The sequence below is a fragment of the Gopherus evgoodei genome, chromosome 1 (genome assembly GCF_007399415.2).
Source record: "Gopherus evgoodei ecotype Sinaloan lineage chromosome 1, rGopEvg1_v1.p, whole genome shotgun sequence".
NCBI classification, from domain to species: Eukaryota; Metazoa; Chordata; order Testudines; family Testudinidae; genus Gopherus; species Gopherus evgoodei.
This window is the reverse complement of record NC_044322.1, coordinates 242,184,994-242,203,076: the sequence shown is the minus strand read 5'-3', so window position 1 is coordinate 242,203,076 and position 18,083 is coordinate 242,184,994. Positions and strand designations below refer to the sequence as shown.

General features: G+C 39.9%; 1 protein-coding gene across 1 annotated transcript; it reads left to right on the top strand.

Moving 5' to 3' along the window:
- The first annotated feature begins 1,206 nt into the window (after positions 1 to 1,206).
- LOC115646942 (sulfotransferase 6B1-like) lies at positions 1,207 to 13,058 on the top strand. The gene is made up of 6 exons (XM_030553420.1): positions 1,207 to 1,351; positions 2,212 to 2,396; positions 4,888 to 5,014; positions 9,023 to 9,117; positions 10,370 to 10,556; positions 12,940 to 13,058. Exons 1-6 carry the CDS (start codon positions 1,207 to 1,209, stop codon positions 13,056 to 13,058), a joined length of 858 nt encoding a protein of 285 aa, XP_030409280.1.
- The last annotated feature ends 5,025 nt before the right edge of the window (positions 13,059 to 18,083 follow it).

The window sequence follows — 18,083 nt, the reverse complement described above, 5'->3', positions numbered from 1 at the left end:
AACGTTGAACAAAATGTTATAGTTGTTCTTTCAAAAAGCTTACAACTGAACATTGACTTAATAGAGCTTTGAAACTTTACTATACAGAAGAAAAATGCTGCTTTCACTTTATTCTTTTAGTAGTTTACATTTAGTGCAGTACTGTACTGTATTTGCTGCCTTTCCCCGCCACCCCTGCCCCATCTCTGCTGTTGCCTGATTGTGTACTTCCAGTTCCAAATGAAGTGTGTGGTTGACTGGTCAGTTCGTAACTCTGGTGTTCATAACTCTGAGGTCCTACTGTAAAGGGAGCTTTGGGTACACAAAGATCACAGAACCAAAACGTAATTAAATGTCATAGATGAAATCAGATTCACCGAAGTCAATGGCAAAGCTTCCATTGGCTTCAATGGGGGTTAAATTTGACCCAACAGAATTCTGAAAAATGATGTGTTATGAAATGTGATATTCAAGGGAATATTTAACATGAGCCTGATGTTCCCCAGTTTTGGTGACGTGCACCTTGGGAATGCCTATAAGTAGAGATAGCTTCATAAGTCATTTTGAAAATTGCCCTACAAGTCCCTATGCTCTTAAGATGTCTAAGTTGGGACACCACCTGAGAGGGGAGGTTTTCTTTGAGAGGGCGCTCAGCACTTTCCGAAAATGGGAACCCTTTAGTCACTTTTGAAAATTCAGTCCCTTGTATACATGTTAAACAAAATCATTATTTGTGTTCACACAAGTTAAAGGAATATCGAATTTTTTAAAGATATGTAAAAGCATATTTTAAAGATACACACTCCTTATCTGGAAACATTCTTAGATATTGAAGCAATTTACGCTGTTTCACTATGTTGCAAAGGTTGTAAAGGTTTCCAGATAAACAAATGAGAGACAAAGTATTTTAACAGTGGAAAATAACTAGAATGACAAGTGAATACGCTTACAAAATATCCCTAATATGCTCATTATCAAATTAGGCCTTGGGGTATCTGTATGATTAACCAAGATAACTTCTGTAGAATTTACAGTTGCTGTAATTAATTTTCTGATGAGGTAAAGGTCTGGAGTGACTCTGCAGAATTTTACAAAGTATATAAATGTGCAGTTTTCAATTCTAAATTTTCATTAGTCAATGCAAATCATCTGACTTACAAGTGACTTCTAAATCCCCTGGTCACTGAGCTGTTATCTGACGTACAGAAATCCAAGACATTAGCAAATATGTCAACCCAGAGTCAGACAGCTCTCATTCACAGATTCAATGGGATTCCCTTTACAACTAGGTCATCACCAGATCTTCTAAAATCCTTGGATGCCTTTGATGCTAGAGAAGATGACATCCTTTTGGTTTCCTATCCAAAGTCTGGTAAAGTTCTGCTTTAAAAATTTATTGCGGGGAATTTTAATTGTTTGCTGAATGTTCTGGGTGTAAGCTCACTGAAAAACCTTGTATGTATGTGAGAGAGCGAGACAGAAAGTGGATGATGTTTAAGTTCAGATTCGAAATAAGAAGCTGTATTGAGATGTAAAATGTGAAATTGTAAAAAATCAACTATATTTGTGTAGTGTATTTTGATTTTGTAATTTTAAATAGTTGGCACCTGCCTATGGGTTCCCTTTATTACTAGAAATCAATAGGTAATTTGCTTGTAATAAAATCCATACCGTAAAGATTTGGCTAAAGACTTACTACACTATTTTCATTAACTAGTCAGAACTGTATTAAGTAATTTTATGGTGTTTTTCTGTATATTCATTTCCCCCCCACAAAAAAATTAAGTCATTGTTACTTTTGAAAATATGCAAACCAGTGTGTTAGTTAGTTTGCTAGTTAGATGGTGGGTATATAAGTTTTATGCTCAAGTTTTATGAGGAAAATTTAGCCATAGTGCTACATTTTAGTTTCTATAAAGCTATCTGAATAATATGCACATCTTCTGAAAAGGTTTATTTTAGTATTAGTGTTACTCGGCACTTTTCCTAGTGGAATTATATCATGCATCAGCTACAGCTCTAATTCTATAAGCATTTACACATGTGAACTCAACAGAACTGCTCATAGGTGTAAAATTTCTTACATGCCTAAGTGTTGCAGGATCAGAGCTTTAGTTTGCAAACAAGTGAACTACTTCCAAACTCAAACTTTTCCTGTATCAGTATATTTTTCTAGTAATAAATCCTTTTCTCCTCTCTCCCTTTTTTTTTCTTAAAAATAATTGTCTGAAGGCACTCACTGGCTTGCACAAATTATAAAGCAGATTTACACTCCCAAAGTCACCCTAACATCACCTATTGAGTTTGGAGACATCTCCAAAGTGGAAGAACTTAACAATCTTTCATCCAAGAGAATCATCCCAACGCACTTGGACTACAACATGTTACCATCAAATTTTAAGGTCAAACAATGCAAGGTAAAATAAGTTGTATTACAACTCTCTCAAATAAAGTATATATTTTATCTTGTCTGGATCTAGCCATTTTTAAACAGACGGTGCTTACAGTATCACGTTAAAGTGGCAAATTCTTCTCTCAGCCGCTCCCGTGTAAATCTGGAATAACTCTCTGGCTTCAGTGGGTTACTCTGAATTTAACCAGAGTAGCTTTCTGGTGTTGGCCCTATGTTATTTAAAATTTCATAGTGTAAAATATTTATTGAATCTGATTTGTTTACAATATTCATTATAATCTTGTCGCGTTAAAATTTCATGCAGTAATTCTCAAATCACAATTTGTTGGTTGAGCTAGAACATATTAACATATATATAAGTTTCACTGATACAGATAACCTATGATAGAATCATACAGATTCATAATGGCAAAGGCACTGGGTGTACATGATGGAAGTGACTTCCCAGCAATTAATCAAAAGCCAATAACTCATCTCTACTTGCTCCACCATAATTAGATTTATTCCAAAATAGCATGTCAGTAAACAGGTACTATTTTAGCATTGTCATCTTTTAAAATATAACGAGATAACATATGGCCAACACCTTGCCATCAGACCTCCAACAAAGATCTAATTCAAGATGTAAATTAAACAATGAAAGGTCTGAAGCATGCCTCCCCTGCTTGCATTACAACCTGCCTGACATCAGTTGTCCTGCAAAATAGTCTTCAGACTACAATGTTTCAGACATTTGTGAGACTGGATTTGAAATGGCCATAGTTATCAAAGTGCCAAATTTCCTTATATACTACCTTGGAAATGAACTTAGATATCTTTGAGCATCAGCTACAAATAATTTGATTTAAAAGACAAAACATACAGGAGCCTGAGCATCCTCAAACAACATTAGTAGCAAACAGCTTAACTACATGCAATTAAAAGTTTCCTAATCTTTAAGTATACTGTGACCTACATTCTGCCTTTAAACCATGTGCTCAACTCCCAGTGACATCAGTGGATGCTGCATATCCAGATGGGGGTGATATATGCCCCTTAACTTGAACTTAAATTTCTGGGTTTGCAGATGAGACTTTATCATAGAAGGACATCTACTTTGTGGGACAAGGTGGGTGAGGTAATATATTTTATTGCACGAACTTCTGTGGGTGAGAGAGACAAGTTTTTGAGCCTGAAGAAGAGCTCTGTGTGGCTCTTCTTCACCAACAGAAGTTAGTCCAATAAAAGATATTACCTCACCCACCTTGTGTCTAATATCCTGGGATCCACATGGCCATGACTACACTGCATACATCTAATTGGTGGCTCAGTTTTAGTCATGGAAACGCACAAATATACACCAAGAGTGAAAGGCCTTACAATGTATACCATTTTTGTTCAGTGCAATGATCAATGGAACTAGAATTACATAATTAAGTGTAAGGGATACATGCACGTGAAAGAAAGCCATGCAATGACTACCCTACTATCACAATCACACTTCTTTTAATGAGTCACTTTAAAATTAATCTAACAGTGTTTCATCACTCATTTCTCATGCTTATCTGCTAAAATGTTTTATTAACCTATGCCTCCAATTATCTTCTTGAAGCTAGTGTATTGCAAAACACTGGAGTTTTATTTCTACTTAAGATTCATAGTTTTTCCCTGCTCTCAGAAATATGAAGTTGACTGTAATGGTCATGATTCCTCAGGAATGTTCTTAAGAATTAGCTGCTTGGTAGGACTGTGGAATTTCAGACATGTATAGATTGTTTGCAAAAGAACGTTATAGGCAATGATACCAATTATACAAACCAAAAGCACGTACTTAAGTAAGGGCTAAAACTAAAGTTTCAGCCACAAATCCAAGTCCTGATAGGTCTCTCACACACTCACCCACAGTTTTTGCTTTTCTCCATAGCAATATTGGAGGCTACTGGAAAAATTCAGCTCTGCATCCAAGTTTTGATTTCAAACTCACAAACTTCGTGGTTATTCAGATGCCGGCTTTTGGTTCAGGCCCAGTTCTAGTTGGAACCGTTCTCATAGAACAGATCATATGCAGCTTACATGAGAATGACAAGTAATTAATGTTTTACTCATGGGATTTATTGAGATCATATATTAACTCATGAACTAATATGAAATCCATCTCTTGCATATGTTCCAGTCCACACACGTATAGGAAACCCATATGCAATTGTGAACCAACCACTAAAACTGTATTAGCGGAGGCACACATACTTCTAGCTTCTGTCACTGGTTCATTACTGCCTGTTAATCCATCAATTAGTGATTTTCCCCCACAAATACCCTCCTCTATCTTAATGCTGTTTTAACTATAAAGGACATTTGACTGTTAGCTGGAAGATGATCAGTAAAAGAACCCTGACCCATAACCACATGGGGGCTGATATTAGCTAAAAGGCGTGTAAAAAAACCTCACACCTACACAAGTGGATCCTCTAAAATAAGGAAGTTATCCTTAGTAATCATAGTGTCTTCTTTTACAGGCCTTCTACATTATCAGAAATCCAAAAGATACTGCAGTTTCCATGTATCACTACTACAGAGATAACCCAAATCTCCCCACCATAGATTCATGGACTGTTTTCCTCCAGCTGTTCTTAAGGGGAGATGGTAAGGATAAGTGTTATCTTTTCTCTCTCTTTCTAGCCTACAAACTTATAACACATGGCAAGAAGTGAGGAATATAAATAAGTGTGAAAATTCCTTATTTACAGGGCATTTCCCCCTCTTTTTACAAATCATCCATGTACCTTTACATCAGCAGTACATTTTGTACAAACGAGAGCAAAGAAAACAATTTGTTTACTTAACCACTGTAGTTACTATCCCTTCAGTGTGGTATTTACAGTATTTCCTATAGTTGGAATTAGAAACACCACATGTGCCCCCTTAAATTTAATTACTGCCAGAGATATGTGTTCCTCTTTAAATGGCGCTATTCTTTAATGGCCTTATTGCAACATCAGAAACATCATGTACTTCTGGACAACAGTAAATGATTTAGTCAGCGAAGCTTTTTTTAGGCACCAGTCTTGGATAGTGGATTGATTGCTGTGCTTTTATGATTCCCACTGACTTCAGTGGGTCTGCTCATGGCCTCAGCAAGCTGCCACTATGCAGAAGCAGGGCCTTAGATTAGTTTCAGGATGAATTCTGCCATCAAAGTTCAACAAGCACAAATAGCACAATCCTGTACATCAGCACTCCATACAGACAAGTTAACAGTCCATAGGCCATAAATTCTACTAGAACTGGCTTTAGCATTTTTCCCCCCATGCCAGAAAAAACATTTTGCCACAAACCCTTTCCCAAACAAGTTACTGACCCTTGCTCCATCCACAAAAACAAGCAAGCAAAATAAAACTGACCTGCTGATTCTTATCCTCCCTCTATATTAAAGCAATTTAACACTATCCAAGCTTTTACAAAAACATAGGTAGCTACATGTCTCCCCTAAACAGGGATGTCCCTGCTGGTATGACAGAAAAATATTTTATCCCTGTTTTTGCAACCCCCAGAAGACCAGCCACTTTAACTAGCGACAGCTGAGTTTCGATATCCAGCTTCCCCTTCAGGTTTAGGATTAAAAAAAAAAAAAAATCTGGAGAGACAGTTAATCTAGTGTTTTCTCACCAAATGGCAAAGAAAGGGTCTATCACATAACAACTTACCTGAAGATATTGATATCCCCCTGACTACAAATCAGCTTATAAGGTAATTTGCAACAAGATCCTCCATTTTAAACCTGAGAAAGGAGAAAAAGTGCTTATAAGCTCCCACCCTAAAGTGGTGGGTATTCTTCTGAGCATGCTCAGCAGAGCTTTCCCTGGTTTCTGAGAGCACACCAGAAAAGAATTGAGTGTTTAAACTGACATATCAGAGATCACATAAAGCACATTTCCCTTTATTGAGCTGGATGAAGCTAGGTGACTGTTATTCTGAGCCCTATAACTATCAAGCCTGTTTATTCATTACAAATTATTTTATCTTTGTTTTTCATTTATCAGTGTATTTTTTTATTATTTTGCCTGCATGACCTGTATTTTTCCCTGGGGTCTTTTATAAATGTGGATGCTTCTTTTTGGAATGTTTGTGCCAGAGATGGGTTCAAACAGCAAAATTCAAATCCTGATTTCAACCCACTCTGCCAGCCCATACCGGTAGATAGTTTTGCATGGCTGGATCTAAACAAAGGTTTTATTTGTAAGCCTTGACCTATTGAAGTCTCCATCACTCCCCAGACTCTACTTTGCCCTGTGACAGGGCAGGTTATCTTGAGCTGCCAGTTCCAAACCCCAAGGACGTGGATGAGTTCTTTCTGAGTAGCCATTTTGATTCTGATGTGGAAGTTAAGATTGTGACGTGGTGGTGTTCCCATTATCCATCCTCATTTTCAGTGTATTATTACTCATTTATACCAGCTTGTTACTGCTGGACACATGCTACACAAGAATCAATACAGCAACAAACAGCTGTAGGAAGATCAAAAGAAACACAAAATGCTACTCATTTGGGGCCTGATCCAAAGCTCACTGAAGTCCGTAGTTTTCCATTGACAACATCAGGCTTTCCTGTGTTCCCTGCCCAGCAAAAGCAGGGTAGGGGACATGCTTAAGTGATTTGCAGGGTTTGGGGCCTTATCACTATCTGTTTTGAGCACCTAATGCTGACGGAATTAAAAAAAAAAATCAATGTGGCCCATCACTTGTCGATAGCGTGGACTATTGTCTTGTAGTACTTTGTATGTGTTCCTGGAGCGGGGATAAAAACATTAGTTCAACCACAAATCAGTTTTTCTACAGATACATGCTATGGGATCTTCTGGCACCTGTGAAGAGTCCCATTGACCAGGGCCGGCTCTAGCCATTTCGCCACCCCAAGCACGGAGGCACGCCACGAGGGGCGCTCTGCTGCTCGCTGGTCTCACGGCTCCGGTGGATATCCCGCAGATGTGGCTGCGGAGGGTCCGCTGGTCCCGCGGCTCCAGTGGACCTCCTGCAGGTGCCTGCGGATGCTCCACCTGAGCTGCAGGACCAGCGGACCCTCCGCAGAGATGCCTGTGGGAAGTCCACCCGAGCCGCCTGCCGCCCTCCCGGCAACCAGCAGAGCGCCCCCTGCAGCATGCCACCCCAAGCACGTGTTTGGCATGCTAGGGCCTGGAGCCGGCCCTGCCATTGACTTCAGGACAAGGGTGAAGGCAAACGGAGTCCTTTCCCTGTCCTGCTGCACATACACAGGGGTTAGCCATAGTTTTGTTGCTTGTGCCCCTAGGCTGGGTCCTGCACTACTGAAGCTAATTTGGCCACTTGTTATTGGAAGCAAATTTGTACCTGCTGATCAGAAGCCCCAAGGGAGTAACAGTTCATAGACCTTTAAGGTCAGAAGGGAACAATATGTTTATTAGTCTAACCTCCTACTTTACATAAGCCATAGAACTTCATTCAGCACCACCACCAGCATTAGACACACCAAAGGGAGTGCGGATTGCAGTATTGCCAACCCCAAGTGCTCAAACATCATGAGTCTGGCCCCTCAAAAATCAAGAGGTGGTTAAAAATCGTAAATTTAAAAAAAAATAGTAAAGGTTGGATCTTCTTTTTTTTGCCATCTGGTTTCTGATGGGGGGGGGAAGTGGGGGCAATTTGCCCAGGATCTGTGCCTCATAGGGGCTCCCACGAGTTTTCAGGCCCTTCCCACGAAAGTGACGGACCTGCTGCCAAAGACCTGGAGCTTCTTCCGCTCTGGGTCTTCGGCAGCAATTCAGTGGTGGGGGCTACTTCCACTCCGGGACCCACAGCTGAAATGCCCCAAAGACCCAGAGTGGAAGGACCCCCACTGCCGAAGACCCCAGGCCCTCTGAATCCTCTGGGTGGCCCTGGTTTCTGAACCCTTTAGGATGACCTCACTCAATATTTTCAATCTTCTCTTTACAAACAGAAAGGCCAGAAACTTTTTTTTTAAGTGAAAGCTGAGGAGCTCTTGCAATCTCTTGATTTCAAAAAGTGATGGTGCAATTTAAGAAAAACAGCAAATATCATGAGACTCGTTATAAAGTCATAGGAGTTGGCAATATGGCAGTGGCTGAGTACCAGTTTGGGGGCTAATATCCACTCTACCTCAGTTTCCCCTGATAGTTTAAATTGATACGGTATTCTTCACTTCCTCTCCTAAAATTTTTGAAACATTGCTGTGCACTTATTAACAGCTACTGTGTTTCACTCCAGAGGTGGCTGCATTTTGTGGTGAAGTGATTACTGTCTTCCCAAATAATGGCATTAATACTGCAAACGCTTATTCGCATGCTTTTGTAAGTGTATAATGCCATAGATTTCAATGGGACAACTCACATTTCCTTGCCTTTGGATTCAACGTTCAGCTTCAAATGCGTTTCTCAAAAGAACACCAGCATTCCATAACCAGAAGCACATGCAAAAAAAGAAATTGAACAACTTTATACATTTGGTTTGATCCAGTAAACAGAAGAAATTGAACCAGTGACGGGGATATAGTGCATGCTCACTGCATGGCAGGAAAAGAACATTTCTTTTAGTGTATGTTATATAGTTAGAATTATTTGTCAATGAAGTTTATATAAATCCCATTTTGTTTTCCTCACAGTTGTCTGTGGATCCTGGTTTGATCATTTCTTAAGCTGGGAAGAGCATAAAAATGACAGAAACATCTTATTTTTATTCTATGAAGACATGAAGAAGGTAAACTTATTTCCCATCTCATGCAGCAGAACAAAACAAAACAAAGCTGTTGTAAAATTACATCACTGGAGTTTAAAGAGCAAATTAAAATGAGAGGTACAAGGCAGAACAAGTTCATAACACAGACATACTTAGTATTTGTATTGCACTTTTCATCTTGAAAGGGTTACACGAACGTTAGCCTCTTAATTTTATAACAAAGAAGGTAGGTAGTAAATCCTATTTCACATATGGACAAATTGAGGTACAGAGTGATTAACTTGCACAAAGCCACAGCACAATCAGTGTAGAACCAGGACTAACATTCAGAAGTCCCTACCTGCTATTTCTGTGCACAGACAGCTAGATCACACTGCCAAGCTGGTGAAAAACTTCTCTTGTACCAGAATCTTTTGTCTGTTTCTAGTAATACAGAACAGAATTTTCAAAGAGCGAAGGGATTTTAGGAGCATATGTCCCATTTAGGGCCTATGGAACTTGAACTCCTAACAAGACTGGTCAAAATTTTTTCCATTGTACTATTTTTTACACCAGAAAATTGGGGTTTTGACCAAAAAAAAATGTTGTGGGAAATGTCTGCTCTCCTCAAAAATTTCCAGTTTTGAATTAAAAAACAACCCCTCCACCAAAGACAACAAGCTTTGATTGTCAGGTTTGGGATATTTTGATGAAAAGTCCCACTTTTCCACTGAAAATTTCTATAAAAATGTATTTTTTCATCTTTAGCAATATTTTTCTTGGGAAGAGGAGAAGAAATAGATACTGAACCCATTCTAGCTCCAAAACCTCTTACAGTCTTCTGAAAATTTCACCCACATACACCAGTTCTGCAAGATACTCAGCTATATGCCTAACCTTCAGCTCATTAATATTTCTCTTGAAGGCAATGAGAATTACTCCTGCTGAAAGTTAGAGAAATGCTTGACTGCCTTGCTGAACTGATACCAAAATTGGCTATGCAATTTTTTTCAATACATTTAAATAAGAATGTATATACATTGAGCCTGATTATCTTCTCATTGTATCATTTGCACACATGTAACTCCAGTGACTTCAATAGAATTACGCCTGATTTACATAGGTGCAGGCAAGAGATGAATCAGGCCTACCATATAGATACCATGTGTACACACCAGTCTGACAGTTTTGCTTGAACAATGTCTTTTGGAAGGAAAAATCTTTGTCATTTATTTGATTTAGAAATAAAATCTGATATTCTGCTTAGAAAACAAATACTCTTCAAATATCTCAGGATCTTCCTACGGTTGTGAAGAAAATGAGTGTATTTCTGGGAGTAAACATCAGTGACAGTGAAATCAAAGAGATTTGTGAGAAGTCGTCATTCACTGAGATGAAAAGCAATGTAGAAAAAGAGAACAGTGACCCAAATCACACCGTTTGTGCACTTACATCCAATAGGAAGCTGATATTCCGAAAAGGTACGTTGGATGGAACTGGCCCAACAAAATCTCATATAAGGCCTGATCCAAATCTCATTGAGGACACTAGTATTTTCAATGACTTTTTGTGCTTTGGATCATGCCTACAGAGTGACGAAGGAATTCTTCTTGAATCCATTTCTAGTATGCTTTCTTTCCGGTTTCTTTGATTGGGAATTACTGGCCACACTAGACACAGGGAAGCATCTAAATTACAAGTCTAATATTGGTTCACATGATCATTTAGAACTGAAAGGAAAGATTCATGCGGCTTAACTGTCTCTTTCTTTATCTATATTTCTCTACCTCTGTCCTTCAGAGACGCTAACGTGTACCCTCATTACTGCATGGCAAGGTCATTCAGTTTATCAGGAACCACACAAACACATTCCTTTTGAGAGTGGTTGCATTAGTGTTTATCTTATATATTACCTGTTGTCTTATTGAAGTGGATATGTTAAAGGATATGCTGACACAATAAAAATGGATGAGTGGGAATCCGTAGATAGTGTAAAGAGATGAATTACCTTAAAATGCTTATGCAATTCTAAATCTAGGGACAAATTTTCAAAAGCACTTAAGTGACTTAGATTCCCAGGTCTTTAAGCACTCCTGAAAATGTTATCCCTAGTCGTTTTAAAACAAAAGTACAGCTACGTCAGAAACTTTTCCTGTCCTGTAAAATTTGTTCAGATTTTGGAATTTTATTCCCCATCCTGAATCCAGACAGAAATTCAAAATCTCAAAGTCTTTTGCAAACTGGAAATTGAGGGGGGGGGGGATTTTGACTACTTTGTTTTTATTTTTTGTACTATAATTCACTTACCTTGCAAAACAAAGTCATTTTGAACTAGAAATGAATGAAATAAAAAAAAAATCATTAAAATTTCCTGACTAGCTTAACTTAAAAGTTCAGATGTTATACCCTCCTCTGAATCTATTGGCCAATTTTTGCGAGTTGTGTTTTTCCTTGCTTTTACAAATATTTTTTCTCCTCCCTGTTTGTGTGTAAAAGATGCATGCAAACACAATGGGCAAAGAGCTCCGTGTTCATTACCTCATTTTAGTCAGAAGTCTGTCTACATGGAGCTCATTGCAGGATTGAGGCCTAATAGAACTGGTCAAAAAATGGGTGAATGAGTAGGGAGATAGAGAAAACTGTGAATGCTTTGCAGATGGATAAGGTGACCAGATAGCAACTGTGAAAAAACAGGACAGGGGGAGGATGGTAATAGGTGCCTATATAAGAAAAAGTCCCAAAAAACAGGACTGTCCCTTTAAAAATGGGACATCTGGTCACCCTACAGATGGATGCATGGGTGGGGAGTTGGTCAAAACCTCAATTTTTTGTAAACTTCCAGCCAGCTGAGAAGCTGAGGTGCCTCAAGGGGACAGCACTGCCAGGTCTTTCCACTGAGCAGGAGTGAGTGGTGGTTCAAATGAGACTAGTTTACTACCCAGGTGGATGGGGGTGGTTTCACTCAGCATAAGGTCCTGGAGGAGCAGGGGCTCTGATTCCCACCAAGAGCACAGGCCTGTCTTGCTACTGTTTAGTCAGAGGTCAGTGATGTATGTATGTGTGGCTTCTATAGGGCAAAAAGTAGTTAAGTGTGTTACATTGCCAGTAATATGTTCTTCCAGTTCCTCCACTCAGCACTGCCAACCCTGAGCATTCAAAAATCATGAGTCAGGCCCCTGAAGGATCAAAAGACTGGCTTAAATTAATGAGATAAAAAAAACAGCACATTTGGGTTCTTTATAATGGTCTTCTGTATTGTCTGAGGCTTTAAGAGATGCCTGAATCACATTTTCAAGCTTTGCTTTGCAGTCTTGAAGGCTAGAAAATATAGGGTTGTTGGTTTTTAAATGAAAGCTGAGATCCTCCCATGTTGCATGCCTCCAGAAGCTGTAGCATTTAGAAAAACACAGATATTATGAGAGCTGGCAATGCTGGCTACTGATCCAGCTTCTCTTCTACTCCTATTCAGACAGTCCTTTGAGATTTTTATTTACTATTTCCACTGTATTATAGGTATGCATGGAAATGTGGAAGATGGCCCAGAGAAAAATGAGTTTTGTAGGCATGTAACTTTAAACTGGAAATTAGGTAGAGCAAGATAAAGTAGTCTGAGGATATAATGGTTATTATGATATGGCAGCTGATAAGCCAGCCTCTTTCCACCAGGAACTTCACCGAAACCTAAGTGTTACTCATTTGCATGACCTTTATGCTAAGACAAGGTAGAAAACTAATAATAATAAAACAATGTGGGCAAATTTTTGCATGAACAAAGCCAGATGGTTTAAGAGCACACAATAAATCATTCTCCGTCCAATGGCAAAGCAGCCTCAGCTGTTCATTTCCCATTTCTCACTCTCCTAGGCGCTGTTGGTGACTGGAAAAACCACTTCACTCCAAAACAAAACAAAATGTTTGAGGAAATGTTTAATAAGAAGATGAAATTGAGTGAACTGGCAAAACGTATCATATATGAATGCTGACATCAAATGAAGAGTGCTAGCCAGCTGACAACTGAGCGGAAAAACCCAGAGATGTGTTAATATAGTGTTAAAACAATGTTTGTACTTTTGAAGTTACTTTACTGAAAAACAGATCCTGTGTAATAATTCCTAATAAAATATTAGGAGAAAATCTGATTATAACATTATGGGCTAAGTTTGGGAACAGTGCTGATTGAACACCAAAAGGTACTCAGGAATGTTTCTGTAAAAGTTTACTTTAGACATCAATAGACATGTTTCTAATTTTTTTTTTTTACTGTGTGAGAAAAAAGAAAGGGGAATAATAAATTGTAGTTTTAGGAGTCAAAAATAAAGTCTTTCTTAATTGTTAGAAATGGTCCCAAACTCCTTGGAATTTTGAAGATAGAAACATCCTATCTCCAGACCCTAACACAATTTAAACAAAACAAAAACCTGCAGATGAATTAGTAGCATAAAGAAGTGTCTAGTTTAAAAGTGCTAGGTTTCAGATTCAAATTTCCATGTCCAAAACCTTTAGATCATATTCAGAATAGGAAGTGGCTGGTTTTCTAGTTCTGGTTTAAATGCAGTTAAGATTTCAACCCCAGATGGCAGAAACTCACAAGACGTGATCTTGTGAAACTTCCGTCATTATGATGAGACTCACCGAAGAACAGCTTGCAGAATTTTGATGTATTGAAACTGAACCCTAGCACTGAGTTGGCGTCAAAGCAAAAACTTAGCAAAACCTTAATGGATTCTTGATCTGAATAGTGCCTATTTAGCCCCTCCTGTTTGTAAATTGCACCACTTTAGATTTGTATATTGTAGAAAGTTTCAAAAACATAGTTCTTAAAAATAATTTATTCTGAATTAAGTACTGAACAGTGGTCAAAGATTGTGTCATAAATGCAAGTCAAATGTATGCCAATTTGTACATTTACATGACCTATTCTGGAAACTTTAAAATGTTTTCTGTTACATTACTTATGAAAAATGTTTTGTTCCATTGTGTTAATTTATAATTTTTGTGCACTAGAACTCAGCAGTTCTATCTGTATAAATAAACCATTGCATAGTGATGAAGTAAACGTGGAACATTTTATTCCCCCATGAGACTCTTTTTCTATGAGTCACCTGTCAACCTCCTAGTACATTGGACCACCTTGGGAAAAAGGAGCAGCTCTTCCTTTTGGTTCAGTCTATTATCGCTTTTCTGACGTCAGCTTTATGACTGTTTGCTTTACCAGCTATTTTGCTAAGTCTTAGTCCAAAGTCTTCAAAAACATTTGAATAATACAGCCACTTATTGCTGTGACAATATTTTAACCTTCTAAATTGCTTCAGTTATGTACTTTAACAGACAGAGTTAATAGTTAAGTATTGGCATATTTCACACAGTCTCATTTCTCCCTTCCACTTACAGTCCTTGCAGTTCCATTATCATGTTTCCCTTAGCACAGAAGGGGAAGAATAGATTAGAGTTTTCTTCAGTCTTCATTGTTTTCCCATCCTTTCTTCTTCATTAAAATAGCAGTTTTATATCAATTATTATGTTTGTGTGGTGCTCACAGAGGATGGTCAATGTGATGGACATGATTAAAATACTTACTGTATGCATATGGATGTTAGTTTAATAGCAGGAAGGTAACACAATGGGCCTAGATAAAACCCCTCCAAGTAAACAGGGCTGAGTTTTAGAAATAAAGCCTATGCCAACATGCTACTTACAAGCAGCAGCCAAAAAGTTACAAGCTGTTTTGCCTAGGCTGGGAACAGACAGATCAAAAGGACAGAAACAGTTAAAAAGTGACTCTCTGGAGACAGTGAGTAGAGAGTTGTAGGACCTGTTTGCAGGGAAACACATTGACCCAAACAGCATGGGATGGGTTTAAAGGAGATGAGCCTTCCTAACTTCCAGGGAGAGGGTAAACTTTAGGTAAGACAGAACAGCATCTAGGCCAATGGGTGGGGGAGGCTGTGGGAAAGCTATGGGATAGCTACCCACAGTGCAATGCTCCAGAAGTCAACGCTAGTCTTGGTACATGGACGCACACCGCCGAATTAATGTGCTTAGTGTGGCCGCATGCACTCGACTTTATACAATCTGTTTCCAAAAATCGATTTCTGTAAAATCAGAGTAATCCCGTAGTGTAGACATACCCTTAAGATGAGCCTCAGGCTACTGCTCCTTTTATACCAATCATGAATACTCAGAAAGCCTGTGTGTGCTCAGCCTCCGAAAATCTTCCCTTCAGTAGCAGTGACCAGTGGTTAATTTAGTGACCAGACAGATTTCTTAAAACAGAGTATTGTTTAATCTTAACAGTAAGATCCTGGTGCCTGATGGGGCAAAAAACATTGTTGCTGGTGGTTCTGGATATATTCTCCCCCTCCCTCTGTGAAAGCAAAACAGATAACAGTTTCATGCCTTTTTTCCTGGGTGAACTGTGCAGACACCATACCACAGCAAGCATGGAGCCCACTCAGCTCAAGACAGCAGTCATGAACATTGTAAACACCTCACGCGTTATTGTGCAGTTTATGCTGAACCAGGACCTGAAAAATCAGACGAGGAGGCAGCAGCTACGGCAACACGGCGACAAGAGTGATGAGGACATGGACACAGAATTCTCTCAAATGGCAGGCCCTGGCGCTTTGGAGATCATGCTGGTAATGGGGCAGGTTATAGCCGTGGAACACCGATTCTGGGCCCAGAAAACAAGTACAGACTGGTGGGATCATATACTGTTGCAAGTCTGGGATGATTCCCAGTGGCTGCGAAACTTTGCATGCATAAGGGCACTTTCATTGAACTTTGTGACTTGCTTTCCCCTGCCCCGAACCACCAAAGTACCAAGATGAGAGCAGCCCTCACAGTTGAGAAGTGAGTGGCAATAGCCCTCTGGAAGCTTGCAACACCAGACAGCTACCAGTCAGTCAGGAATCAATTTGGAATAGGCAAATCTACGGTGGGGGCTGCTGTGATGCAAGTAGCCAAAGCAATCATTAAGCTGCTGCTACGAAAGGTTGTGACTCTGGGAAACATGCAGGTCATAGTGGATGGCTTTGCTGCAATGCGATTCCCTAACTGTGGTGGGGCGATAGATGGAACCCATACTCCTATCTTGGCACCAGAGCACCAAAGCAGCCAGTACATAAATGGCAAGGGGTACTTTTCAATGGTGCTGCAAGCACTGGTGGATCACAAGGGACATTTCACCAACATCAACTGGGATAACCAGGAAGGGTTCATGACGCTTGTGTCTTCAGGAACACTACTCTGTTTAAATGGCTGCAGCAAGGGATTTACTTCCCAGACCAGAAAATAACAGCTGGGGATGTTCAAATGCCTATAGTTATCCTTGGGAACCCAGCCTACCTCTTAATGCTATGGCTCATGAAGCCATACACAGGCAGCCTGACAGTAGTCAGGAGCTGTTCAACTACAGGCTGAACAAGTGCAGAATGGTGGTAGAATGTGCATTTGAACATTTGTGCTGATTATGCACAGCCAGACACCAGGGCGATTAGAAGAGCACACCAGGAAGCGCTGCGCATCAGAGAAGCTGAGAACCAGTTTCATGACTGGCCAGGCTATGGCGTGAAAGTTCTGTTTGTTTCTCCTTGATGAAAACCTACCCTTCCTTGATTGACTCATTCTCTGCAAGCAACCCACCCTCTCCCTTTGATCACAGCTTGCTTTCAAAGGAAATAAAGTCACTATAATTTAAAAATCATGTATTCTTTATTAATTGATTATAAAAAGAGGGAGAGAACTGACAAGGTAGCCCAGGTGGGGTTTGGGAGGAGGATAGGAGGGAAGGAAAAGGCCACTAATAAATTTCAAAATAACAACCTTTTGCTTGGGCTGTCCACTGGGGTGGAATGGGAGGGCGCATGGAGTCTCCCCTCCCTGCGTTCTTACACGTCTGGGTGAGGAGGCTATGGAACATGGTGAGGGAGAAGTGTGGTTATACAGAGGTTGCAGTGGCACCCTGTGATCCTGGTGCCATTCCTGAAGCTCCACCAGACGCCAGAGCATGTCTGCCTGCTCATGCAGCAGCCCCAGCATTGCATCCTGCCTCCTCTGATCTTTCTGCCACCACCTTTCATCTCCAGTGTCTCTCCTCTCTTCACGTTGGTACCTCATGTCCTCACGTTCACTGGCATCTTTCCTGTACTGTGATACTGTGTCCTTCCACTCATTCAGATGAGCTCTTTCATTGCAGGTAGTTCCATGATTTCAGAGAACATTTAGTTTCGCATCTGTTTCTTTTCCACCGCCTTATCTGAGATAGCCTTTGGGATGGAGGAGAAAGGCTTGAAAAATTTGCAGCTGTGGGAGGGAGGGAAAAAAAAAGAGAGAACTATTTTAAAGGATACATTTTACAGAACAATGGTTATACTCTTTCACGGTGAACAACACTATTCACATTACTTAGCACATGTGATTTTGGTACAACGTTGCATTTTGCCTCTTAATATTGAGAGCCTGCAGCTTTGGTGTTAGAGATCACAGACACAGGTCTGGGCAACAGAATTCAGCTTGCATGCAGCCATGTTAAGCCATTGTCTTTTGGCTTCTGCAGCCTTCATAAAAGCAGCACCCTCCTTTCCCACATACCAAGCAAAGCCCGTTGAGTGCTGCAATTTTCTTGTTAACATGCAGCAGCAGAAACCAAACTAACCCCTGCCCCCACCCCATCCAATTCTCTGGCATGATTGCTTTATCCCTCCTTCCACCACGTGGCTGATATCAGGGAAGATCCCAGCTATCCAAACATGAAAAGCTCAGCACCAATGTCCCCTCCACCCCAGCTTGGCTAACTGCAGGGAAGGATTTCTTTTCAGCCACTGGCAAACAGCTCAGTTGGAATGGCCACCTCTGTCCCCTTAATTAAATTCTCATATTTCAACCAGGTTACCATGAACGATATCACTCTGAGGATAACACAGCGAGATAAAGAATGGATGTTGCTTGAATGCCAGCAAACACCGGGACCATATGCTGCCAGGCTTTGTCATGCAATGATATAAGAT